Below are 26641 nucleotides of genomic sequence, written 5' to 3'. Positions count from 1 at the left end.
ACTAGGAGTTCTTTCTCTATCTTTCTCTTGAGATTTGACATAGGTATTCTAAATATCTTATACAAACATTCAAGAAAGAGAGAGTAGCAAAACGAACACTTGTTGTTCATGATCATCTAGTGCACTAGGAAGAAAAGGTGCATATAATATCCACATGTTAAAAAATATGAGCATGTTTCCCTATGGACTTAAAGCAACCAATACACATATTGCTCGAGCTTAAGGGGGCATTTACATTTCGCATGACTGAATGGGGATAGAGTATGGTACTCCTAAGGTGATATCATGATAATGCCCCTTGAGAAGCTCTCTCCATGATGTTGCACTCCACAAGCTCAATGGCCCTTATCAATGTCTCAAGCCACTCCTTAATGCATGCATGCACTTGAGGTAGTGTTTGAGATTGCAAAATTTGTTGGAACTCTAATTCCCTTTGAGTTATTTTGTTCTTCAAGGCCTCCTCTCTTACATGCAAGTCTAATGTTGCAAAATTTTCAATGCCAACTACAAATGATCACAAGTGATTGTCACATACTGCCCTCATATATTCTTGGTAGAATGGTGGGTCTCCTTTGATGAGAAATCCACTAGCTAACCAATTACAAAATGCATATATATTATTTTCACTAGGTACAATTGCAAATCAATATTGTGAAGAGGTTATCCACAAAAACATCAAGAGCTATGCACTTAACATTCTCCCTAATTCCATCATGAAGGAATTTACTCACTTTCCATATCCTTTCTAAATCTCTATGTTTGAAACTAGTTGTCTTTACCATTTTGATAGTCGCATCCTTGTTGACCTCCTTCGATTGCATGTGGGATGGATTCACCCATTGTGAGAGCCACTAAGCTATGCATTGGACCTCCCTTCCATCCAAAGTGATTGCTAAGCTCTTCAAGCACTCATATGCCTTTGGAGTGTTCCTTTTATGCTCTCTCTTTGCTTTCATCATCCCCATCTCTCACTCATTGCAATTTGTCCCTCTACCATGCTATCTAATGTTTAGGGTCTTGGATCAAAATTTCCTTGTTCAATGTAAAGAAGTGTAATGACTGTGAGCAACTGCACTCAACACACAACATGCAATGGTAAATACATTAGTACAATGATAGATAGAAAATAAGTTATCACAATGAGAGAAAGCTCAGCAAAACCCTAAATACCATCTCTCTAACAAATTAGAAGTGAGGAGTTGTGACACTTTAATAGTGATTATTGAAAAAAAGTTTACACAATGACAACTTGGCATAAAAAACAACAAGTTCATATATAATGAGAGAGATATTACACCCAATGATAGAAAAAAAACAAATTTACACTATGGCAACTTACTCTAGAAGTTAAACATAATAAATCACAATTTTGCACAATGTGATTCAAATCATTTGAGATACAAATTACAAATGGTAAATCCTTAACAAATTGTTTTGCATAGAGTAGAGGGTACATAATGTTATAAAAATTGGCCCTCTATATTTGCATGGTGTTCATATAGACTAGAAAAATTGATCAACTTTCTTACAAACTTGAACTACCAAATGCATAGGCTGTGTTATTCACAAAGGATAAGCTAAGATAGGGGGGCAAGCTCAACAAAGTTCTACCTTTGTAAGATCTATGGTGAAACTCTGCTCTCAAGAAGGCTTCAGGAACTACAAAGGATGGGACGTGGCCCTATCATAAGATTTCCTGATTTTGAGGAGTTGATTGCTCTTCTAATTTCTGAGGAGCAGAGAAATGGTGGTGTATCTTCTTTAAGAGGAACTTCAAAAGAAGCTGTCTTCTACTCAAATGCTGGAAGAGGTAGAGGCAGAGGTAGAGGAGGCCGATTTGGAGGCCGTGGTAGAAATCAGAATATGTAGCAAACTCAAGAAAACCAGTCCTATGGAGGAGGACGTGGTAACTCTAGAGGCAAGGGGAGCCAAAGAGGTCGTGGTGGATGGCAAAGAGGCCAAAATGCAAACAGTAATGTTGAATGCTACTACTGTGGTAAAATGGGTCATATGGCTAAAGACTGCTATAAAAAGCAGAATGACATCATGAATGGAAAACTGCAACAAGGGAATTATGCATCTTCTAGTAGACAGGGTGATGACAGAAATGAGCATTTGTTCATGGTGCAGCACATGAACAATTATGTGACAAGTGCAGAAGAAAGCAATGATGTATGGTATGTTGACTCAGGTGCATCAAACCACATGACAGGTCATGCAGAATGGATGGAGGATGCAAGGAAAATGAAAAAACCAGGATTTGTGGAGACTGGTGATGATACTGCACATCCTATTGTGCAGATTGGAAAAATTCCTTTGTCTATGCAGGATGGGAAAAAGAAATACATGTCCGATGTATTTCATGTCCCGAATATCACCAAGAATCTGGTTTCTGTTGGTCAAATGGTTGAGCAGGGCTTGCAGGTCAGATTTAATCCTCATGGATGCTTTGTTGAGGATATGAAAAATAAAGGTCGCTTGATAGCAAAAGGAAAGAAGAAGGGCAGAATGTTTACGTTGGATGCAGACATGTCTGAATTGAGTGCAGCAATGTTTGCACATGGGACCGGTGTAGTTGCAGATATTGATATCTGGCATAAACGCATTGGTCATGTTAATGTACAGTGACTTAAATCAATGCAGGCCCAAAACATTGTTGCAAGATTGCCTAAATTCAAAGTTGCAGAAATGCATAAGGTATGTGAAGCCTGTCAGTTTGGAAAACAAGCAAGGAAACCATTTCCTAGACATGTTCAAGAGAGTAAGAAGCCATTGGAATTAATCCACTCTGATGTGTGGACTACTAAAGCTGCATCTCTTGGAGGCTGTCATTATTTTGTTACTTTTATTGATGACTATAGCAGAAAAGTTTGGGTGTATTTTATGAAAAAGAAAAGTGAAGTTTTTGGCCATTTCAAAACTCTTAAAGCTATGGTTGAAAAAGAAACAGGCCTGCAAATAAAATGCCTAAGGTCAGATGGAGGGGGAGAGTACCTCTCAAATGAGTTTGCAAGGTTCCTGCAGGAGCATGGCATAAAGCAGCAATATTCATGCAGTCATACCCCACAACAAAATGGAATTGCAGAAAGGAAAAACAGGCATATTGGAGAGGTATCTCGTGCCATGCTCAACGAAAAAGACTTGCCAGATTTTATTGGACTGAAGCAGTTGCTACAGCAGTCTATATAATGAACAGGACTCCCACTGCAACAATACATGGGATGACTCCAGAGGAGAGGTATACTGGTAGGAAACCAGATATTTCTCATTTGAAAATTTTTGGCTGCATTGCCTATGTTCATGTGCCAGATGAGTTGAGATCCAAGTTGGATCCAAAAGCTGAGAAGTGCATCTTTATTTGTTATTCTCTGCAGCAAAAAGGGTATAGATGCTATAACCCTTCTACTCGTAAGTTTACAGTGAGCAGAGATGTTGTTTTTGATGAGATGAGTAGCTGGTATAAACCAGTAAATGTGATTGATAATGTAGATGCACAAAATGGTAATGTTGCACAGAATTCTCAACAGCAGTGACAAGATATTAGTGGACCTGGAGCGTCCTCTAGCAGTGGTTCACATTCTTCGCCATGGACAGGAAGATTGAGATCAGGAGAATCTTCTCAAGGCAGTGCAAATAGTGGTATGCAAGTATCATGAAAAGGAAAAGAGAAGGTAGATCAGCCCATGTTTGATGTGAATGCAGGTCACTCTTATGTGGATGGTGAATCCAGTGGCTCAGAACAGAGCATTGATGATGAGTTGGGTATTCCTTCTATTGTTACACCTAGAGTAAGGAAGACCAGGGATGTTTTGAGAGCACCTGGGAGTGAACCTACTTTGCGCAGGTCTACGAGAGCTAGGTATCCTATGGATAGGCTGAAATATGATGGATTTACAGCCATTCACTATGCATATATGGTCAAAGTGATACAGGAACCAGAACCCACTTCTTTTGAGCAAGCCATGGGAAAAGAAAAATGGGAGAAAGACATGGATGAAGAAATGGATGCCTTGGAAGCAAATGCTACATGGGAGTTAGTACCTTTGCCTAAAGGTAAGAATGCAATTGGTTGTAAGTGGGTTTATAAGGTGAAGCACAATGCAGATGGTTCTGTGAACAGATACAAGGCAAGATTAGTAGTCAAGGGGTATGCACAAACATATGGCATTGACTATGAAGAAACATTCAGTCCGGTTGCAAGGATGGCAACCGTAAGAGCAGTCATTGCTATGGCTGCATCAAAGGGATGGTCTTTACATCAGATGGATGTAAAGAATGCCTTCTTGCATGGTGATTTGCAAGAAGAGGTCTATATGGAGCAGCCACCAGGTTATGTGCATGCTGTTCATCCTGAGTTTGTTTGCAGGTTGAAGAAAGCCTTGTATGGCTTGAAGCAAGCACCTAGAGCATGGTCTGACAAGATAGGGCAGTATCTTGTCACTATTGGCTTTCAGATTTCCAAGGCAGATTTCTCACTTTATGTGAGAAAAACAGAGAAAGGTATTATGCTACTTGTCATTTATGTTGATGATTTGATTATGACAGGTAACAGTGATGAAGATATCCTTCATGTGAAAATGCTATTGAAGCAGAAGTTTGAGATGAAGGATTTGGGAGAGCTGCGTTATTTCTTGGGCATTGAGGTGATTAGATCACCAAGTGGGATACAGCTCTTGTAGAGGCAGTATGGATTGGACATGCTGTCCAAATATGGGATGACAGGCTGTAAGCCTATTTCAGTTCCTTTGAAGCAGAATGTGAAGCTGAGCACAGATGCAGGTGAGCTTCTGGAAGACCCTACTATGTACAGACGCATAGTAGGACGTTTGATTTATATGACTATTACCAGGCCAGATTTGAGCTATGTTGTTGGATTGGTAAGTCAGTTTATGCAGGCTCCAAGGAAACCGCATTTGGATGCGGCTAGACGCATACTCAGGTATGTGAAGTCCACATTGCAGTATGGACTATTTTATGAGACTGGGGTTCAGATACAGCTGCATGGATACACTGATGCTGATTGGGCTGGTAGTATTTCTCATAGACGATCTACCAGTGGATATGTGTTCTCTTTTGGGAGTGCTGCAGTCACTTGGAGCAGCAAGAAACAGCCTACAGTTGCCTTGTCGAGCACAGAGGCTAAGTATAGGGGTGCAGCAATGGCTGCATGTAAGGTAGCTTGGTTGCATAAGCTACTTTATGATATGCATCAGCCTATAGATGGGCCAGTTGTCATTTATTGTGACAACATGAGTAGTATACACTTGGCAAATAACCCAGTCTATCATGCTAGAACAAAGCACATTGAGGTGCATTATCACTATGTGCGGGAGAGGGTTTTACTAGGTCTTATTGATCTAGTTTATGTCAGCACAGAGGATCAGGTAGCTGACATATTCACGAAGGCATTGGGCGCAGAGAAGCTGCGCAAGTTCAGAGACCTGCTTGGTGTGCAGGAATTGGGATTGAGCTCGAGGGGGAGTGTTGAGAGATCGAGCTCCACTCGTGATATGCCAGGGTGATCGTTGCACATTTATGTCACCGACGTGTCAATTGCAGATACGGTTGGTACACCGCCCATGAATAATAGCTACATGATAGCTATCCTTATCTACTCTAGTTCGTGGCTCAGTTAGTATGCCACCTTAGTTAGTTGAGTTTGGTTTGAGACCCATATATAGGGTTCTTCTATTTCTTTGTACGTGAGTTCTTTTGGCTTACACAACTAAGAAGAGGAAAATTGTTTTCAGCCTCCACCCTTGTGTGTATTTTCCCATTATGCAAGCAAGAAAGCTACAATTGAGACTCCTTCCTTCTCTCCCACAATCTTGACATCCATGGTGCACAAAAATATGCTTGAGAAATAAGTTAGCAGCTTGTGCAGCACTTAAGGTCTTTTTACAAGCAATAAAGTAATCATGTTTACTAAATCGATCAACTATGGTCCATATCATATTATTTTGTGAAGAAGTTTGTGGTAAACCTCTAATGAAGTCCATAGAGATCTGTTCCCAAGGTGAATTAGGGATAGGTAATGGAAGTAGTAAACCATATGACTTACCATGATGTCTTTTTATGCATTGAGTGCATACAGCGCATTCAGAAACAAAATTAGAGACATCACATTGCATATTTGGCCAGAAAAAATCTTCGTGTAAATTTCTAAGTGTCGAGATAATACCACAATGTCCCATATAAGGAGGCTCATGTACTTCGTGCATAATGAAATGATGAAAAGGATTAGTAATACATAACCTTTTTTCATAATTTAACAGAAAACCATCGAAAACAGAAAAGTTATTAGTAGGAATCCATTAATTGTTAGATAAATTTACCCTAACATTATGAAAATCAGGATCTTGAAGATAAGTATGACAAAAAAATATTGTTTAATGATGGCCTACGACTAAGTGCATCGACTACTACATTTTCCTTACCTGGTTGATATTGAATGAGTGGATGAAAGGATTGAATAAATGATGCCCACTGTATGTGTTTATCAGATATTTGTGGTTGTGACAATAAATGTTTAATACTCTACTGATCGATTTTAATCATAAACTCCGAACCCATTAAATAGTGCTTCCATATGCGCAATGCATGAACTACGGCTAATAATTCTTTGTCATATGTACTATATTAAACTTCAAAAGGTTTCAGTTTACAACTAGAGTATGCTATAGGGTGATTGTCTTGCATCGATACTGCACCAATGCCAGAACCACTTGCATCAATAACCACAAGAAAGAATGGTCAATTGAAATCAGGTAACTACAAAACTGGTGCCTGTGTGAGTGCATGCTTAAGTATTTCAAATGATCGTTGTTGGCTGTCGCCCCAACGATAAACAAGACCTTTCTTTAACAAAAGAGTTAACAGTAAAGCAAGCAATGAAAAGTTTCTAACAAATTTTCGATAAAAGCTAGCTAGTCCTAGAAATGAACGAACTTCATGTACATTTTTAGGTATTGGCCAAGACTTAATTGCTTCAATTTTACGTTGATCTACGTGTATCCCTTTGGCAGACACGATATGACCTAAATATTCTATTTCAGATTAAAAGAAAGAACTTTTGTCAAGATTAGCATATAGCTGGTTTTGTTTTAACAAACTAAACACTAAAGATAAATGTTATTTGTGTTCTTTTTTAGTTTTGCTGAAAATAAGAATGTCATCAAAAAAGACTATTACACAATGCTGAAAATGCAAAAATATTATATTTATCATTCTACTAAATGTAGCTAGTGCGTTGGTAAGTCCAAAGGGCATTACTAAGAATTCATAATGTCCAAATTGTGTACAAAAAGTTGTCATAAAAATGTCAGAAGTAGACGTAAGAACTTGGTGATATCCGGATTTTAAATCAATTTTATTAAACACTGTTGCTCCTTGTAATTTATCTAGAAGGTCGTCTACTCTAGGTATTGGATACCTTTTGTAACCATTATTTTATTAAGTGCTCTATAATCTATACACATGTGGTAAGTTTGCTTTTTCTATTTAACTAATAATAGAGGAGCTCCAAAAGGTGAACTACTTGGACAAATTAATTTTCTACTTAGAAGTTCTTCAATTTGCTTTTGAATCTCTTTATGTTCTAATTGGTTATGGCCGTAGGGAGCCTTGCAAGGTGGTTGACTACCAGGAAGTAAATCAATTTGGTGGTCTTCGGGTCGTAATGGAGGAAGTTGTAAAGGTAAATCATTAGAAAAACAATCAGAAAATTTAGCAATAAAATGTTGTTGCTTTGGAGTTAGTTCAGTTTTTGTAACATCAACTTCATTAATCCATACTAAGAAAGCTTTTGATTGTTTACGCAAAGCTTGCTTTGCCTGTGTATGACTAATAATTGGAAATAATTCATTTTTTGTTAACCCTTCGAGTAAAACTTGTTTACCTTTGTGCTTAATGTGCATTGAGTGTGTGTTGTAATCTATATTAGGGTTGAATTGGTGACACCATGGCATTCCTAGAATTACGTTAGCAAATTGCAAATGTGCTACTAAAAATTTTCGCTTTTCCTTATAAGATCCAATACAAATTTCTAAATTATGAACTTCTTTAGTACCATTATATTGTTGTCCTAGAAATGCAGCCTTAATTTTATAGGCAAATGGGACAGTTTGAAGTTGTACTTTTCTAACTACTTTTTCTGAAACAAAATCATGAGTACTACCATCGTCATGCAAAACAGTCATATCATTATTATTGATTTTACATCGCATCTTTAATAAGGCATGCACAGAAATTTTACCAGCAAGGTCTTGAGGTTCGTTAGAATTTTCGCCTATAAGTGTAGCCTCATCGAAGTCGGGCATTTCTTTAATTAAGGTCTTTGTTGGATTCTTCAGCTCCAAGAAAATTCAGATGCGCCGTGGGTTTCTTCCAATCACGGGTGTTGCCCATGGGGCAACGACTCACAATATGACCAGGATGCTTACAATTATAACAAATTAAATTTTTGGAAATGGCATTGGAGACACTTGGATTAACATTTTTAGGTTCACCAGATTTAGGCAAATTTGAAGGTAGATTGGGAGGTTTAGAATTGGAAATTGATTCACCATGATTATTAAGAACATTTCACATCCATGGTCATTAGTTAAAATGATTCTTTCCATATTGAGAATTGAAGTTAAAAAAAGAATTAAAACAAAATTTATTACCCATGTTGTTATCGTTGGATACCGGAAATTGCCTTCGGTCTTTAGACTGCTTCTTTTCAACGTCGTGAGAAGCTAGGGATATGGCTTGGTCCAGGTTATTGGGCTTGAACATGTTGGCTTTGGCTTGGATGGATGGAATTAAACCGGACATATACTTTCTCTTGAAGGTAGACTCGGCCACTGGCTCCACCATTTGGAGCTGCAAGAGAGTGCTCCAAAATCTTTCTATGTATTGAGGGATAGACTCACGTTCCCATTGCATGAATAGGTCCCATTTTTGTTGCATGAGGAGCTTGAATTGTGCAGGGAGAAAATTTGCAAGAACCTTCTCACGAAAGTCATTCCATGTGAGAGGACGATTGATGCTTTTATGCATGACATCCCACCATAATGCAGCTTTCTCAATAAAATAATGAGGTGCACATTTAATTTTATCACTTTCTGAGTATTTCTCATTGTCAAAATAAGCTTCGAACTGACTTAACCATGACATAATTTTGCGACCATCTTTAAGACCATCAAAAGAATTAAATTTGAATGTACGCTTGCTTATCTTGGACTCCTTTTGACTAGTGTGGACATCCAAAGTAGCGTTGATGGTGCGAACTAGGTTGTCATCATTGGTAGAAATTTCAGTGGCAGGATGCTTAAGGGACTTCAGTTCTTGCTCCAATTGTACGCGGTGTTGACACTCTTCTTCAAGCTGCATGGATATTAAATCCATACGCTGCTCCAGGGTTGGCTCAGGAAGCGGTGATGCAGAGTCAAAATTGGCCATGATTGCTTGATGGAGAAATCTGGATATTTAGGACGCCTTGCAAATAAAAAGACACATTGCTTGTCATTGAAGAATTTTGGCGTGTAAGACCAAAATTTTAAGCGGCCTTTGGACAAGAAATTATGGATGGAAGTAGGCAAGAAAGGCGGGAATTTTTTATGGGTTTTTTGTGAAATTTATGAAGCTAGAAAGAACTACGCGAGAACTGTCTCTATGGAAGAGATAGTCAGTTGTGACTTGTGAAGATTTGCAGAGTCTATGTATGACACGGAGTAAGAGAAGATGAAGTTGATTATGTAAGTAGTAATGTAACTTGCTTAATAAGGTTTAAGCCTTAAAAAAATTTTGACGATTTAGGACAAGAGGACGTCGTGGATGCTGTTGTGACATCAAAAAATGTCCCCCTCCCCTCCCCCCATGGAATCAAAATAGAGCTTCAGCTCTTGATTAAGCTTAAACAAAGCTTTTAATTAAGCTTTAATGAAGCTTGCTAGTCACCTTGAAGCTCCAGTTCTTCATGAAACATGGCGCCATGATGTGGGAGTGGGTATTCTTCAATGTCTGGGAAAATAACAAAATTTCTTGACTATGATAGAGGGGTTGGGGGTTTTGAAGGCCTGGGAATCTAGCCGTGTAGTCGGTTCGCGATGAGACGGACCGTAGAGCCCGTTTGCAACAGAGGGCTCGCCTTCACGCCACCAAAGGATAGGCGATTAGAAGCCTAAGAGGTAGGCTGGGCTCTAATACCACTATTGCGAGCAACATATGCATGGTTTGCGCGTAGCGAATGGAAGAAGCTCCCTCTTTCTCTCTTTTACTCATAAAATTGCATACGACTCATGAGAAATTAAAAATAGACTAAAAGATAAGGTAAAGTAAGATGAAGCAGCACAAGATTGGGTACAATCTCCCCCCGACATGAAGTGGGCAGCTCCCTTCATGTTGTATTTATAATAATATTATGAAATCTTCTTTACCCAATATTTAGGCCCTTTATAATCACTCTTTGCATAAAGAGTTCGAGTGTACTGGAAAAGAGATAGAGTAATCTGAATTAATGGATGCTAGCAGTTGTGCATCCCACAACTCTCTAGAACCATTAATATTTTATTGGACATATCTTCTAAAAATCTATTTTGCTAATAAATATTTACATAGAGGCTATGCGCACGCTTTATAAGAACTAATGGTACATTTAATACAATAATCTAATAATTACCAAATAAATTATTGAGAAAATAATCTTTAAAATGCTTGCGCATGGTGGACCTTTCCAATCCTCCTTGCTCTACACATCAATTGCCAAAAATTCAGAAAATCATGTTAGAATAATAACCAACTGAATAATTACAGCTAGCCACATAAATCAATTAATTTGGAATTACATACGATAATTAATTCATGAAGACGTTAATACTCGTGTGGATAAAATGGTATTACCCACTACACACTTACATCGACGCCCGGAAAGGATAGGCATCCCCATCGACCTTCCGCCTAAGACAATTCTTAGGAACGTGTCCCGCATTGACGGAGAACCATTTAAGGTGCTCATCCCACCAACGTACACATAAAGGAGAACCATTTAAGGTGCTCATCCCTTTGCATAGGTGCCACTTGGCAACAACTAGTGATAACAAGAAAAATAGGTTGAATTAACAGTTTTGTAAAATTTGGGTTTCAAGAGGTCATGGAAACTTCAAAATATGGGGAGCTCTAGAGGAAGAGGTGGATGATAGAGTAGCGACTTTGGTAATTCTGGTATTATTTGTCATTATTATGGCAAAACGAATCATATTGCAACCCATTGCTATGCCAAGAAGGATGATAATTTTTCGCATAAACTTCTATGGGCAGGTAGTTATTCTTGCCTAACTTCTCACTAGTGGAGTTTCCACAATTCTCTGCCATTGTCACAAAATTGATACAAAATAGCAAGCATGTCGTCTATCACTACAAGGATACTAGGCCATAGCAATGCCGATTAGCAACGATAAATAGCGGTGTCACAATTTGCGTTGCTAGCGACGCCCCACAGAGAAAAAAACGCGGGCTGAAACCCGAGCACGTTTCATTTTGCGCATTCGTGAAAGTTTTCGAGAGCGAGAGCGAGAGAGAGAGTGCCCGTTTTGCATAGAGGGTGAGAGAGGGAGAGAAAGAAGGCTTCTCACTGTCGCCGCCGTCGTCGTTCACGAAGAAGAGGAGGAGTCGCCGTCGCGAAGAGAAACCGCTCTCACGAAGAGGAGCCGCCAAACCCTCCTTCGAATCTTTACGGTGAGTCCATTCTCTCTCTCTTTTACTTGTTTAGGGTTTAATTTGTGTATATTGAGAGAGGGAGAGGAAATGAGAGAGAAAGAGAGGGAGAGGGAGGGGGAGGGGGAGGGGGAGGGGGAGGGGGAGGAAATGAGAGTGGGAGAGGGAGCGAGAGTGCATTCTCTCTCTCTTTTACTTTTTTTATATACTTTGTGTATATTGAGAGAGGGAGAGGAAATGAGAGAGGGAGAGGGAGAGGGAGAGGGAGGAAATGAGAGAGGGAGAGGGAGGGAGAGAGAGAGAAAGAGAGGGAGAGGGAGAGTGAGAAAATGGAAGAGGGAGGGGGATGAAATGAGAGAACGAGAGGGAGAGAGAATGCATTCTCTCTCTCTTTTACTTTTTTTTGTATAATTTGTGTATATTGAGAGAGGGAGAGGAAATGAGAGAGAAAGAGAGGGAGGGGGAGGGGGAGGAAATGGGAAAGGAAGAGGGAGGGAGAGAGAAAGAGAGGGGGAGGGAGAGGGAGGAAATGGGAGAGGGAGAGGGAGAGGGAGAGGGAGAGGGAGGGAGAGAGAGAGAAAGAGAGGGAGAGGGAGGGAGGGGAAATGAGAGAGGAAGAGGGAGAGAGAGAGAGAGAGAGAGAGAGAGAGAGAGAGAGAGAGAGAGAGGGAGGGAGACATTAAACATAATAGGGAGACATTAAACATAATAGGAAAATGAGAGAGGGAGAGGAAATGAGAGAGGAGAGGGAGAGGGAGGGAGACATTAAACATAATAAGGAAATGAGAGAGGGAGAGGGAGGGAGAAGAAATGAGAGACGAGAGGAAGAGAGCAAAAGGAAATGAGAGAGGGAGAGGAGAGAGAGAAAAAAATGAGAGAATGAGAGGAGAGAGAAAAAGAGAGAAAAGATGTTAAACATGATAGGAAAAGAGAGAAAGAGAGGGTGTGGGTGAGGGTGAGGGTGAGGGAGGGAGAGGAAGAGAGAAAAGGAAATGAGAGAGAGAGAGAGAGGAGAGAGAAAAAATGAGAGAGGGAGAGGAGAGAGAAAAAGATAAAAAATCATTAAACCTAATAGAGAAAGAGAAAGAGAGGGTGAGGGAGAGGAAATGAGAGAGGGAGAGAAAGAGAGAAAAGGAAATGAGAGAGGGAGAGGAGAGAGAAAAAATGAGAGAGGGAGAGGAGAGAGAAAAAGAGAGAAAAATCATTAAACCTAATAGAGAAAGAGAGAAAGAGAGGGTGAGGGTGAGGGAGGGAGAGGAAATGAGAGAGGGAGAGAAAGAGAGAAAAGTAAATAGGACCTTACAATAAGCTCATCCTAGGTGTAAAATATTACACGGCACAGCCGAACAGAATCTGAGAAAGAGATAGAGAGTACACAACAGATAAGAGGAGAATTAGTAAATTTTTTAACTCCAAACAACTGATACAAAGATGGCTTTGTCCACCCATGCACTTCCATGGTGTGAAGCTTAGATGGCGATCTAGACAGAAGATAGGTGAAGAGCTTAAGGCTAGCTAGAACAACAACTCTGACTGGGTGAAAGATGAGTGAGAGATGGCTGCGAAGGGGTTTAGCTTTTATAGCCCGCGAAGGCCAACCTACCATATGAGCCTCCACTAGTCGGTCAGGGAATATTCCAAGGAATATTCCCTTTACCATCGGGCCGGGGGCACTGCCCCCGGACCCCACAATAGGGGCCCCTTTTAACTCCCTTACACCGCAACTCGATGCAATGCGCCTCGAGTCGCTAACCCAAAGATTAGACCCACAACATTCACATTTTTGCCATCCGGTCACATAGACCTCATCTGATATACAAGTTAGGACTCAACCAATGTCCGGGCTCACATTTGGCTTCTCCTCATAATGGGGGCCTTACAACTTTGAGCACCATGGATCATTGGTAGCACCTAATGAGGGTGGGGCATTGATCATATCTAACACCCCCCCTCAATGTCCACCCATAGATGAACTATCTCCTCGGCCCAATGCCGAGTTTCTGAAGATGAACTTGAAGCAGATCCTTCGTAAGTGCTTTGGTGAAGATATCTGCTCCATTCTCCTCTGTTGGACAGTAGACCAGTTGCACTATCCCATCCTCCATCAAATCACGCACATAGTGATATTGGATCTCTATATGTTTGGTGCGTGCATGAAACACTAGATTTTTGGCAATGGCGATGCAACTTTGATTGTCACATCTCAGCACAGTTGGTTCTTCATCCTGCACTCCCATATGCCATAGAATCCTTCTCAACCATACGGCTTCACTTGCAGCAAAACAAGCTGCCTTGTACTTTGCTTCGGTAGAAGACAATGCCACTGTTGGTTGCTTCTTACTAATCCAAGAGAAAATTCCTGAACCCAAAGAGAAACAATATTCAAAAACTAACTTCCTGGAATCAATGTCTCCTGCCCAATCTGAGTCACAGTTCCCCACAAGAGAAGTTCCGAAACTGTATGTGATACCATAGTCAAGAGTTTCCTTTAAGTGTCTAAGCACCCACATCCGAGCCTTCCAATGACTCTCATGAGGTTTGTTTGAGAACCTGCTCAAAACACCAACAGCAAAACTGATATCTCATCTGGTGTTACACAAGTAGATCAGACTGCCGACCAACCTCCTATACCTCCCAATGTCTACTAGTGCTTATGTATCCTCGACGAATAACTTTTCATTCACCTCCATAGGTGTAGCTATCTCCTTGCACTCGGTCATGCCAAATGCCTTCAAGATCTCCCATGCATACTTCTTCTGAGAGATGAAGATCTTTCCTGGCTCTTGCCAGACTTCAATCCCCAAACAATAGTGCAGCAAGCCTAAGTCTGCCATTTCAAACTCAGAACTCAAAGCCTTTCGAGTTTGGTTGATCATATCTTCATAGTCACCTGTAATAAGAAGGTCATCCACATATAGGACAATCACTACAGACTTTTTACCATCCCTGTAAACATACAAGTTAGCATCTGAGGTAGATCTTTTGAAGTTTAGGTTTAAAAAGAACCTATCTATCCGCTGGTACCATGCTCTGGGGGCTTGTTTCAGCCCATACAATGCCTTCTTCAGCTTACACACTTTGTTCTCAGAATGGGGAGCCTCAAACCCTGGTGGCTGAGCCACGTAGACCTCCTCCTTGAGGTCACCATTTAAGAGCGTTGACTTAACATCCATTTGGTACACTGGCCACTTCTTGTGGGCAGCCACTGCAAGTACCGTGTGAATAGTGGTCATTCTGGCAGTTGGAGCAAATGACTCTTGAAAATCAAACCCTTCAACTTGTGAAAATCCTTGGGCAACCAGTCTAGCTTTGTACTTTTCTAAGGTACCATCAGCCTTGTACTTTACCTTCCAGATCCACTTGGTGCCAATAACCTTCCGCTTTGCTGGTCGATCCACTAGCTCCCAAGTGTCATTCTTCATTATGATGTCATACTCCGCCTACATAGCAGCCTTCCATGATGGATCTGCAAGTGCTTCTTCTAAGTCAGTTGGCTCCTTTACTTCTCTCATAATCTCAACCATCAAGGCCATATTGACTATGTGAGCACAAGCCCTCCTTTGCTCCTCTATTCTCTGAGACCTCCTTGGTCCGTCTGCCTTCTCCTCAACAGATACAGGCATAGGATTATTGTGGTCATAGAGCTGCTTCACCCAGCACGGCAATGGCCTTTTCGGTGGGATGATGTCAGGTTGGTGAACTTTTTCCTCATCATCTGAAGATGATGCTTCCTCCTCCTTAAGGATAGGGATAGCTCTCGGGACAGGTTCATAGTGGACTACTTCTTCGCTTGATGATAAAGTGGAAGAACTTGCCTTCTCCTCCTCCACTGTATACGGCTCCTCCTTGAACACCACATCATGACTCGCGATGATCTTCTTTGCCTCTTGGTCATATAACTTGTAAGCCTTCTGCTCATCACTATAACCCAAGAAGATACATTTTCTGCTTTTTGATTGTAACTTGTTTCTCTTCTCATCTGGAACATGTGCATAACATTCACATCCAAAAATTCTGAAATGTGAGACACATGGTTTCTTACCAGTGTAAGCCTCATGAGGTGTTTTTCCCTTGAGAGCCTTTGTATAGCTCCGATTTAGAATGTAGACTACAGTATTAACAGCTTCAGCCCAAAAATGGTTAGGCAATCCCTTGCCCTTTAGCATGCATCTTGCCATCTCCACAATGGTGCGATTTCTGCATTCCACAACACCGTTCTGCTGAGGTGTGTGAGGCGTCGTCAATTGACGCTTGATCCCTTTGCTCTTGCAAAAGCCTTCAAACTCCTTTGAGTTGAACTCACCACCACCATCTGTTCTAAATTTCTTCACACTTTTCCCTGTTTCATTCTCAACAAGTATTAGCCATTCTTTAAACTTACCAAAAGCTTGAGCCTTATCACGAAGGAAGTACACCCACATCTTCCTACTGTAGTCGTCGACAATCAACATAAAATAAGAAGATTCCCCCAAGGCCTGTGTAGGCATCTTACCACACAAGTCAGCATGCACCAACTCTAGAGGAGCCTGTGCTCTATTCTTGCTTTCTTGTGGAAATGCCTTTCTCTGTTTCTTGCCCATCATACAAGCTTCACATGGTTCCTTCAATTCAATTATTGTAGGTAGGTGAGCAACCATACCTTGCTTTTGCATCTCCTTCAATACTGTAAATCCGATGTGTCCAAACCTTTCATGCCAAAGCTTACTTGTGCCCACTCCAGCGGTGGCTGTAAGGGCACTTAGTTCATACAGGTTGTTCCTTCTTTCTCCTTTGCCAACAATTGTGCCAGCACTATCAATAATTTCTGCACCTGTCTTCTTGAACCTCACTTCATGACCAAGATGATAATAGATTTCCCCTGATTTCGGGAACATACAACACATTTGAAAGCTTTTTGACTTCACCATTTGCAGCAACAAAAGAAATAGTACCTATGCCCACAGCAGGGCATTTAGCATCATTTCCAACCGTCACAGTGATGGATTCTTGTAGAGGCTGAATAGAACTGTATAGACCTTTCTTGTTGGTCATGTGACGGGAGGCCCCACTATCCAACACCCATGAGTCAGTGGTAGATTCTTCTTGCACTGAGGAGCACACTTCCTCAATGGTCGCCATGAATAATTCCAGCTCTGCTTCAGCCGTATTGGCTGTCTCTTTCCCTTTACTTTTAAGAGTACCATTCTTTTCATCTGCCTTCTTGACACGACAATCTGCAATTGCATGTCCTTTCTTCTTGCAGTAGAAGCACTCTCCTTGAAACTTCTTCTTTCCGCCCTTCTTCTTTTTCTCACCATCATTTTTGGTGAAGGAACCACCTTTGCCTTTTGCATTGGCAGAGAATGCAGCATCTCCATTGTTGCTTTATTCTCGGGCTTTCAGCCTCAACTCCTCCTCCATTAATAATGCACAAAACTCCTCAAAAGTCAAAGCTTGAGGTCTCACCTGAGTATTAAGGGCAATTACTAGTCCATCAAACTTTTGTGGACAAATCCGAAGACACCTCCGAGCTAGCTCTTCGCTAGTCTTTTGTATCCCAGCGCCAGCCATCTGGTCGCGCAAATTCTTAATCCGAGTGATGAATGCTTCAACAATCTCTCCTTCAGCAAACTTCTCCGCTGCTAGTTGATTCTCCAAGTTTTGAATCCTCGTTTGGTTTCGTGTTTCATACTGACTCCTTAGTACATTTCAAGCCTCTGACGCTTTGGTCGTATGCTGAATCAAAGTCAAAACACTGTCAGAACAGCTTGTAACTAAGGCACACAATGCATCTGCATTCCTTCGTTTCCAAGCTCGTAGAAGATCCGCATTCGGAGAAATCATCACGCTAGGATTTGATGGGTCGGGGGTAGGTTGTGGTTCTGCGTTAGTCCCTAGCTTAGATGGCGATCTAGACAGAAGATAGGTGAAGAACTTAAGGCTAGCTGGAACAACAACTCTGACTGGGTGAAAGATGAGTGAGAGATGGCTGTGAAGGGGTTTAGCTTTTATAGCCCGCGAAGATCGTTAGGTCGGCCTGCTGACCGACCTACCATATGAGCCCCTGGACCCCACAATACGGGCCCCTTTTAACTCCCTTACACCGCAACTCGATGCAATGCGCCTCGAGTTGCTACCAGCTTAACCACTCTGTCTAACCCAAAGATTAGACCCACAACAGTCACCTTTTTGCCATCCGGTCACATAGACCTCATCTGATATACAAGTCAGGACTCAACCAATGTCCAGGCTCACATTTGGCTTCTCCTCATAATGGGGGCCTTACAACTTTGAGCACCATGGATCATTGGTAGCACCTAATGAGGGTGGGGCATTGATCATATCTAACACTAGGCTCATAGGGGTTAGGCCGATCCTCAACAAACCTAAGGGATATATGGCTAGAGAGCCCTAGCATACTTGTGCCTCCTAGCATAATGTTTTTCCTGCAAAGAGACCTCTCATACATAGGGGTTGTCCTAGCCTCCACCACGCAAGTATACAACGAAGGCAATTAGCCTATTAATATGAAAAACATTCATTTTTCATAACGTAAATCCAAAAACAACTTTGGATCTTCCATAAAAATCAATCTCTTCTTAAAAAGACAAATACAAAAAACTAAAACAGCATCATTCATATGCTTCGCAAAACTAAAACAGCATCACCACAAGATCTCTTAGGAAACTCATCTTCAACTATCAATTTTAATTAATAAATATAATATAAAATCACTTGCAAGGAAGGACACTCTTTTATCATTAACCCTCTTTTTTCCTTAGAATAGTCTTAGGAACAAAGTTCTGCTATAACAACTCTCTTCATCTCTATATAAGTAGTCGTAATTGTAGTCATAGCTGTAGTCGTGGTCGTGGTCGTAGTCATAATCATAGTCGTGGTCGTCGTGGTCCTGGTCCTGGTCCTGGTCCTGGTCCCGGTCCTGGTCCTAGTCGTGGTCATGGTCGTAGTCGTGGCCGTCGTAGTCATAGTCGTAGTCGTGATCGTGGTCGTGGTCATAGTCGTAGTCATAGTCGTGGTCGTAGTCGTAGTCGTATTCGTAGTCGTGGTCGTGGTCGTGGTCGTGGTTCGAGCAAGAGAGCCGGCGATGAGCAACGGATCCAAACACGGTTATAGATGAGATGGAGTATCTTGGGAACTTGCAAAGTATTGTTACGGTGGATTACCGTAGCTTCTCCATGATACTATTCAATGTGCAATGGTTCAAAGTGGTACTTGAAGGAGCTGGAGCAACAGTTCGACGAGGTCCATCTAGATTTCTCAAAATAGATTCCAAAAAAAAATTGACAGATCTGCGCGGCACCTTTGTGTTGCTGGCCCATTGTGAATAGGTACATGGACTCATTTGTTTACTAATTATATTACGACATGGTACATATCACAATAGTTTAAACTCTTTTGTACGTGTTTGTGAACAAGTAATCTTCTATCCAAACCCCCGACAACCTTAATGGTGGTATGTTATACCTTTAGCTCCGCGAAGTGCGAGAGTATATTATCAAAGCGATGTTCCGAGCATAGATGAAGACAATATGCAAATAGAGGAGTCAATATTACAAGGGGTGGAGGCCACCGAAAGCTTGGAGCCAGCATTGGCTAACAATGATGGAAATACAGGAGTCCAAGAATTCTTTGAGAACGAGGTGGACTCATCCTTTTGTGGTGACATGTCTATCGACCTTTCAATGTATGTGGAGTTGTGTTAGGAGATTGACATGGGACCATAGGATACTTTATACTTGGAGCATCCACTTACTCAATTCGTTGACCAGTCGCTTATAAGGGTACATAAGATATGCATTTTAAGTGAGATCTTTTTTTTAGGATTTATATTATCGTGCTTTGTATGATTTAAATTAATTATTCTAACATCATTTTTTGTCTGTGCAAGTGACATTTTCAAGATGAGTCGAGGGATGAGCGATGAGGAGTTGTAGGATATCTTCACGTGCATGTCTCCAGACCAGATCGCGAGATTCAGAGACATGGTAAACCAGGAGTTGTCTTGGACATCGTCAGGCCACTCTGCTAGATCTACTTTAGCACAATCGGATGCTTCAGCTTCGAGCAGATGAGGTCGACGCTCCAGACTTGGGCTAGAGGGAGGGAGTGCTTCAGGGTCAGGGGGATACTGCAAAGATACGGAGGCAGTGAGCCCGCAGTCGGCACGGGATATAGGTGCGACTCCTCGCTCTCGTGGCAGTTCCAGGGAGCGTGGCTCAGGCTCAGGTGGATGCTGTGGAGGCACAGACGTGGTGTCTCCATCTCGTCGTTCAGCTAGAGTTGCATCACCTCCAGGATTTGTCACACCTGTGGGGATGTCTACTCTAGTTACTCCAGCTTTTGCTCAACCATCTGCAGGTGGCATCCCTATGGGTGCCACTCAGATAGATATTACCCCGGTCGGTACACCGGTTGCAGATGGGTCTCCTGGATATGCCCAGGAGCGTGGACGCAGATGGGAGAGGACCCATCTTAGGCATACCCCAGGAGGATATGCATATCTAGTTGATGATAGGTCAGGAGCCATCATCATGAATGATGAGGGGAGGAGGGTGATGGCTCGCATGAGAGAGTTGTGCCAACAAGTTTTTCAGCACAACTTCTTAGATCATTGGAAGAATATCCCAGAGGGGAGCAAGGACTATATAGTAGCATCCTTGCATGAGGAGTTTTCAGTTCCAGCCTCAATAGATAGATTTTTTACAGAGTAGATGATGGATTGCATGCGTGCATATATGTCACACAGACGATCGGATGCACATAAGGCACTCAAGAGTGGGGCTGCAAAGCCCGAGTGGTTAGACGCGGACGACTGGCGCCGATTGAGGGAGGAGGCTACAGATTCTCCAGGACGTTGGAGTCAGCAGCGCGAGGCGGCAAGGGCACGACTCGAGGCCGGAGTGGTCCATCATCTTGGGAGTGGTGGCCAGAAGACATATTTGGAGGACTTTGTAAGTTTTTATTTTGTTTTGCTTGTTTATTTTTTTGCAATATCCTTTGTACTGACAATCATGCTTCTAAAAGTTAGTATTTTGTTTTCTTTGTAGCACTCCTTTACAAATCGCGATCCGACCAGCCTTGAGACTCGATATACAGAGAGGCACGGTCTCACTGCATTGATCGACCGATTGTATAGACGCGGTGACCCTGTAAGTCACTCATCTTTCTTGTCCGTAGTTACCATGTTTAATTAGAATGCACTATTGTATGGTGGACTGATGTGTTGTTGTTTCTTTTTTTGCAGAGTCCGTTCGATGCTCCTTTGCGGTGGGACGAGCTTTCAAATGGCGAGGATATGTAGCTCGCCCTTGGATCCCTGGAGCTCACACACCTTTCTTTTTTGGTCGCCTGATCTATGTAGACATTTTCTATATATTAGTGATATATTGTCATGATTGTACTAATCGCTTTCATTATGTGATCATGTATTTATTTTATGTATCAGTGTTATGATTTCAGTATACTTTGTTTGCTGCCCTGCCATTAAAAAAAAAATTCCATGTTACTGTCGCTATTAGCGTCGTAAATTTATTACTCGCATCGTTATTGGCGTCGTTATTATCGTCGCGGACCGTCGGTATCAGTGTCATTATTAGCATCGGTATCAACGTCGCAAATGTGACACTGATACTGATGCCAATACCGACTGTTCTATGGCGTCACCAATAACGATGCTTTTTGCAACGACGGGGGCAAATTTTGTTACTTACATTTTCGTCGCTTTTAACATCGGTATAAGGCCTATATCTTGTAGTGTATAACATTTCTCAACAAGTACACATCAATACATTAAGTAGCCTTTTTCATCACTGACTACTTTATAGTACATGTAATCTACAACTTATTTGTAGATAAAACTTGTATTTGCTTCCTATAAATACCTTAGAACTTACATATTTGAAATTTGTAACATGTGCACCCACTTTCAGTCAATACAATCAAATTTGCAATATACCTTGAAACTATTGTCCACAACCTTGCAAGTCTAAAATGGGACCTCTAACGGCCTTAGCTAGCCAACAACGCAATGGGACAGCCCTAAAGAGCTAACGTGAAAAGTATACAGTACTTTGCTTGCACATCAAATCTTATAGCAATCTAATATTTTTACTTTATTGTGCTTCCGGTGCCCCCACTAGCTCTATCTAAGAGAAAGAGTGGAAGAATGGGAGAACTTCTTATTCATTGCTTTGCTTGCTCAAATACTTGCTTCTTCTCCTTCACTTTAGCCTTCAAAACCAACCTCTCTCAATGGTGCCACTCTGATACCATGTTAAGAATCACGTAATGGAGGAACTTGCTCGAGCTCCTCCACCAAAGACATACCATACATACAAGAGGAAGCTCACTCAAGAACATAAGAAGAGAAATGGAAGCCAAAAAGTTTTCTTGCTAGTTTTTTCTTCTTCTTCTTTCACACAATACAACATACACAAAGTATAAATAAGATACAACACAAAGGAAACTAGCCTACTAAGTCAAACAACACATAATTGACTATACTAATCAACTAGTGCTATAACTATACTAGCTATAGGTAGGTGCGACAAACTAAATATAATATGTGAATATATCAGTAGCCATGTGAGGATCGTAATGACTACCGATGTACTAAGTGTAGACATGTGGATCCATCTAGCCCAACGCTTCATCATCAATGTCCGCATATGTTGAGCTTGCCATCACAATAAGATTACCTTAAGGTAAGAGTAGAATGAAGTCCTATGAGTACCCCAAGCTTGCCCTTATATAGAAATTTGAAGCTTGCTTGGCTTTTTATTAAGTGCAACGAGCTCAATGGGCTATATTATATGTCATCTAGCAAGTCTTTCTACTTTTCTCAATGGGATTTTAGCTAGTTTTCACGTTATATTTTACCTACTCCAAAGTGATCAATAATCAATGTAATTATATTAACATAGTAATCAAGCACCCTATTTATATATATATTTAAGTAATGATGTAAATATTTAATCCTTGCTAGGCATTGCTAGAGGTAGTGGAACAAACCTCATTCATATTACGAGTGATACCTCATGATTTTCAACAACTATATTTTCATTGGAGAGCCAAGAGACAGGAGTTATAGGCAACGAGGACCAAAGATATATGGAGAGTATGAGAGATTGTGGAAAGTGAGTTAGAGATGGGAGAAATTTTGAAAAAGCAAAAGAGCTAAGAGACATGAGGTATAGCCAACTTGGTTGTTAGGAGATGCAAGAGAGGGTGAGAGACATCTCTGGCCATCCCCACTTGCACCTCCCATCTCCTACTTGTACATAGCCTACTTTGAGACACACACGCACACACATGCACACACACAAAATGAAAAGAAAAAGAGGAGGACGAGGAGGAAAGGTATTTGGAGGGGAGAGGTTTTGAGTGCATACCCCATGGCAATCCCAAAACCTTCAATATAAATAATGAATACAATGTAGCATTCATATAGCAAATGTATGTTATACCTTAATAATGATAAATTTATCATGGAACACCAAGGCACATGTATATATGTGTTCTCGTCAAAGTGTAAATTATGATGCATAAAGTATCTTTTCAGGTGTGGGTAGTATGTTTGGCTAACAACACTCTTACTGCACAAATTGTAACTTAAGGTGTGACATGCACTCCATTTTCATAAGGGGATAATTAAAACTAAAATAACAATATAAGAAAGGGTAAATATAATTATGAGGGCCACCAAGGTCGTGACATAATGGTCTTGGTGTGGATCAAGTAACATATGGGTGTGAGTTTGAATCCTATTCCTCGTTGTGGCACATCTATAAGCGTCTAAATGTAGTTCTTGGGAACCATATAGGCTATAGCACATTGCTTTCTACACGAGTCAGACGCTCCTAATGAACAAAAATTATCTTAACATCTTTCTATCGAAATTATGTTTTGCAATTTTAATGTAAGTTTCCTGCCCCGTGGCGCGTCTATAGGCGTCTACAACCTCGTATAGTGGTTTACAAGCGAGCTAACTGGCATTTCGCAGAAGATTACTCTGCCGATACTCTAAATAGCATTTCGCAGAAGATTTCTCTGGTGATACTCTTACGGTAAAGCTGCTGATTTTTCTTCCTTTACACATTATATGTAGTTGTAAAGCAAGAAAGAGATGCCAGCTTAGCCGCCATGATTTCTAGAGCCAGCCTTTGAATTGGCAATCGGTGTTTGTCATCTTGAGATGCCTATCATGTCAGTAAAGGCGCAATAGCCCATTCGAAAGAGAGAGAGAGAGAGAGAGAGAGACACACACACACACACACATATATATATGCTTTGGTCGGTCAATGATTAAAAGCTTGCTTGCCTAGCTTGCAGAAAAGAACTTTTAGGAAGAGAGGTCTTTTTAGTATTCGATTCTCTAAGTTAGGAAGTATAGACCTTATAATGCCTGACCTATATCCCACTCAATACATATGATACTTGTCTCCTCATCAGCACATTTTCGTATGAACACGTTGCAAAGGTTTTTCTTGTTGAGAAAAAGTTAAATGGCTGAGTTACATATTTTAAGTAATAATGAGCTGAAGCTCCAATGTCTTGAAGCAACACATCATCCTTTATAACTCAGCCATCCTGGATCCGCATATGCCTGCAGTAACAAGATGCTGAGCAGTTGTGCAATCAGCTACCTAGATGCCTTCGAGCAGGAGGCAATTTAGGTCACCCTTCAGCTTCTTTCATTCGAGTTTGAAAGCGAGAGAGAGACTCCTTTCTTCCTTTGGTGAAACCTAATTTCAACCTTACGCTTCTTCATCTTTTCCGTCTCACTTCTTCCTCTTTCTCCTTCCCTGCCTAGGGGAATAAGAAAGTACTGTGCCTATATATGAAGAGGAGTCGCTTAGACTACACTCAACGAGGACCTCTCTCTCTCTCTCTCTCTCTCTCTCTCTCTCTCTCTCTATAAGAAGGCTGTCCACATGCTGCTCTAGCAACGGAGACTAGTCTACCATTGTGCGAAGCTCAGACACCCAGCTATAAATACTTGTATCACCTAAAGCCCCTCTAGATTGTCCCAGCGGAGAGCAAGTCAAAATGGGCACCATTCGACAGGCTTTGAGAGCAACCATCGTAATATACTTCTGTCTGCTTCTCAGTTCAGGTACACTGAATCTGCGTTCGCTATCTATCCTAAGTTGCTGACTCCAGCTTCATTTGACGGAGCTAATTAGCCTTAATGCCTTAACAAGACACAGTAGTCTTAAAGCTTGCATGGTTATATATAGTAGCTGAAAACGCTTAAGAATGGACTGTGGAGCAGGTGCAGCAGTCGGGACGACGCTCCATGTGGTGAACTCGGCGGCGCAGGGCATCTGCGTGCGGTACTGGGTGCCCAACAACGAGCAGGTGGGCGGGGGCTGCAGGGGGCTGGAGCCCGGGCAGTGGTGGGACGTGGCGGCTACGCCGGCGTGGAAGGCGGCGACGCTGTGGGCGATGAAGGGCGGGTGCGTGTCGCCGTGCAACACGGGCCCCCCCGCCGGCGTCACCCAGTTCGAGTTCACCCTCGCCGGCGGCTTCAACAACGACTACTACGACCTGTCCACGCTCGCCGGCTTCAACCTCGGCATGAAGGTCGCCCCCACCAACCCCTCCTGCCCCGCCCAAGCCTGCCCCCAACCCGGAGGCCCCTGCCAGGGCTTCGTGCCAGGTGGCCCCGACCGCACCAAAGCCTGTCGCTCTGGCACCACCGACTACACCATCGTCTTCTCTGATTAGCCACACGTCGTCGTCTCTTCTATCGTTGGCTCTCTCATAAGCCATTTTATAATCGCTCAAATGCCAAGTCTAACCTAGCCTTCCATTAAGTATCAAAACCACCATTAATTATAACAACTAAAAAAAGAAAGAGAAGAAAAAGTAAACCCACTTCCCTCACCTTGCAATTGTTTAGTAAACATACAACACAATTTGATTCCCTTAATGTTTTAGCCGCGCTAGCTTGGTCCTATATGTGACCGTAGATTGAATTGCACATTACCCTACCATTAGCTCTCTTTTTGTAAAAACATCGCGACCCTATGTGACTATTGAATTGCTATACATGCTACCCTTGCCTTTAGAACTTGGGACTACTAAAGCTCAATTTTGTGTCATCATGTACTTTCCTTTGAAACACACATCTATGCAACGAGATAGAATATAGGGCTTTTCCATGTTTCTTCGTTGCGTAGCCTAATTGTGCCCATTCGTGTATGTTGCCTTACCTTTGGTATAACAACCTAAGTTGAGCATAACTTTTGACAAAGAGTTGTCTTAAAATATCCTTACATATTCAAGTTCACCTAGATAACAAGAGGTTCATGTTGTAAGGAGAGAATTTGCTTTCGATAGTTTACCTTATTGATAGAACAATAAGCTTTTAACATTCAACATGCCTTACCTAACCCATTCTCAAATGAAAGATTGGCCTACTTTGTGGTATAGGTACCTTGTTGATCATGAACTACTTGTTAGAACCCATCAATGGCTTCCCTTATGACTAGTTGATTCTTGAAGCCAAATAAACAACTCTATAATATTGAAGTTACAATTGTGTTCAGTGACCATGAACATAGCTTTCAAGCGAATAACAATCTTCTTGCAAAAATTCTAAATTTACTTTTGCAAGGAGGTGCAATTGTTGATATTGAGTAGTGAGTAGTATCCAATAAAAACTATATGCTTGAGTGCTTTCTTAAACATAAGCTAGCTTATGTTTAATGAAGACTTGAAATGAGTAGCATTTCCCATAAATAAGCATATATATATATATATATATATATCATCTTCTTATCTTGCTTGTCCTTTCCTCACACCTCTTCTTCCTTTGCTTCCACTCATTTCATTGATGTGCAAATTTCATGCAATCATAAACCGTACCTTGTGGATAATTGACTTAGCTCTATTACAAATTGAATTATTTGAAAAGTCTAGAGAAAAACTTGTGTGAGAG

The 26641-nt window shown here is 41.4% G+C and overlaps 1 protein-coding gene across 1 annotated transcript; it reads left to right on the top strand.

Moving 5' to 3' along the window:
* Nucleotides 1–24268: 24268 nt before the first annotated feature.
* Nucleotides 24269–26189, top strand: LOC148010226 (pathogenesis-related protein 1A/1B-like). Its single transcript, XM_087673063.1, has 2 exons — nucleotides 24269–24811; nucleotides 24971–26189. The coding sequence occupies exons 1-2, from the start codon at nucleotides 24745–24747 to the stop codon at nucleotides 25423–25425; spliced, it is 522 nt and encodes a 173-aa protein (XP_087529189.1). The 5' UTR covers nucleotides 24269–24744; the 3' UTR covers nucleotides 25426–26189.
* The last annotated feature ends 452 nt before the right edge of the window (nucleotides 26190–26641 follow it).

Source organism: Lygodium microphyllum, chromosome 30, assembly GCF_053477565.2.
Source record: "Lygodium microphyllum isolate KBCC chromosome 30, Lygodium_microphyllum_v1.1.10, whole genome shotgun sequence".
NCBI classification, from domain to species: Eukaryota; Viridiplantae; Streptophyta; class Polypodiopsida; order Schizaeales; family Lygodiaceae; genus Lygodium; species Lygodium microphyllum.
The sequence above is the reverse complement of the archived record's forward strand: the minus strand, read 5'-3'. Positions and strand labels throughout refer to the sequence as shown.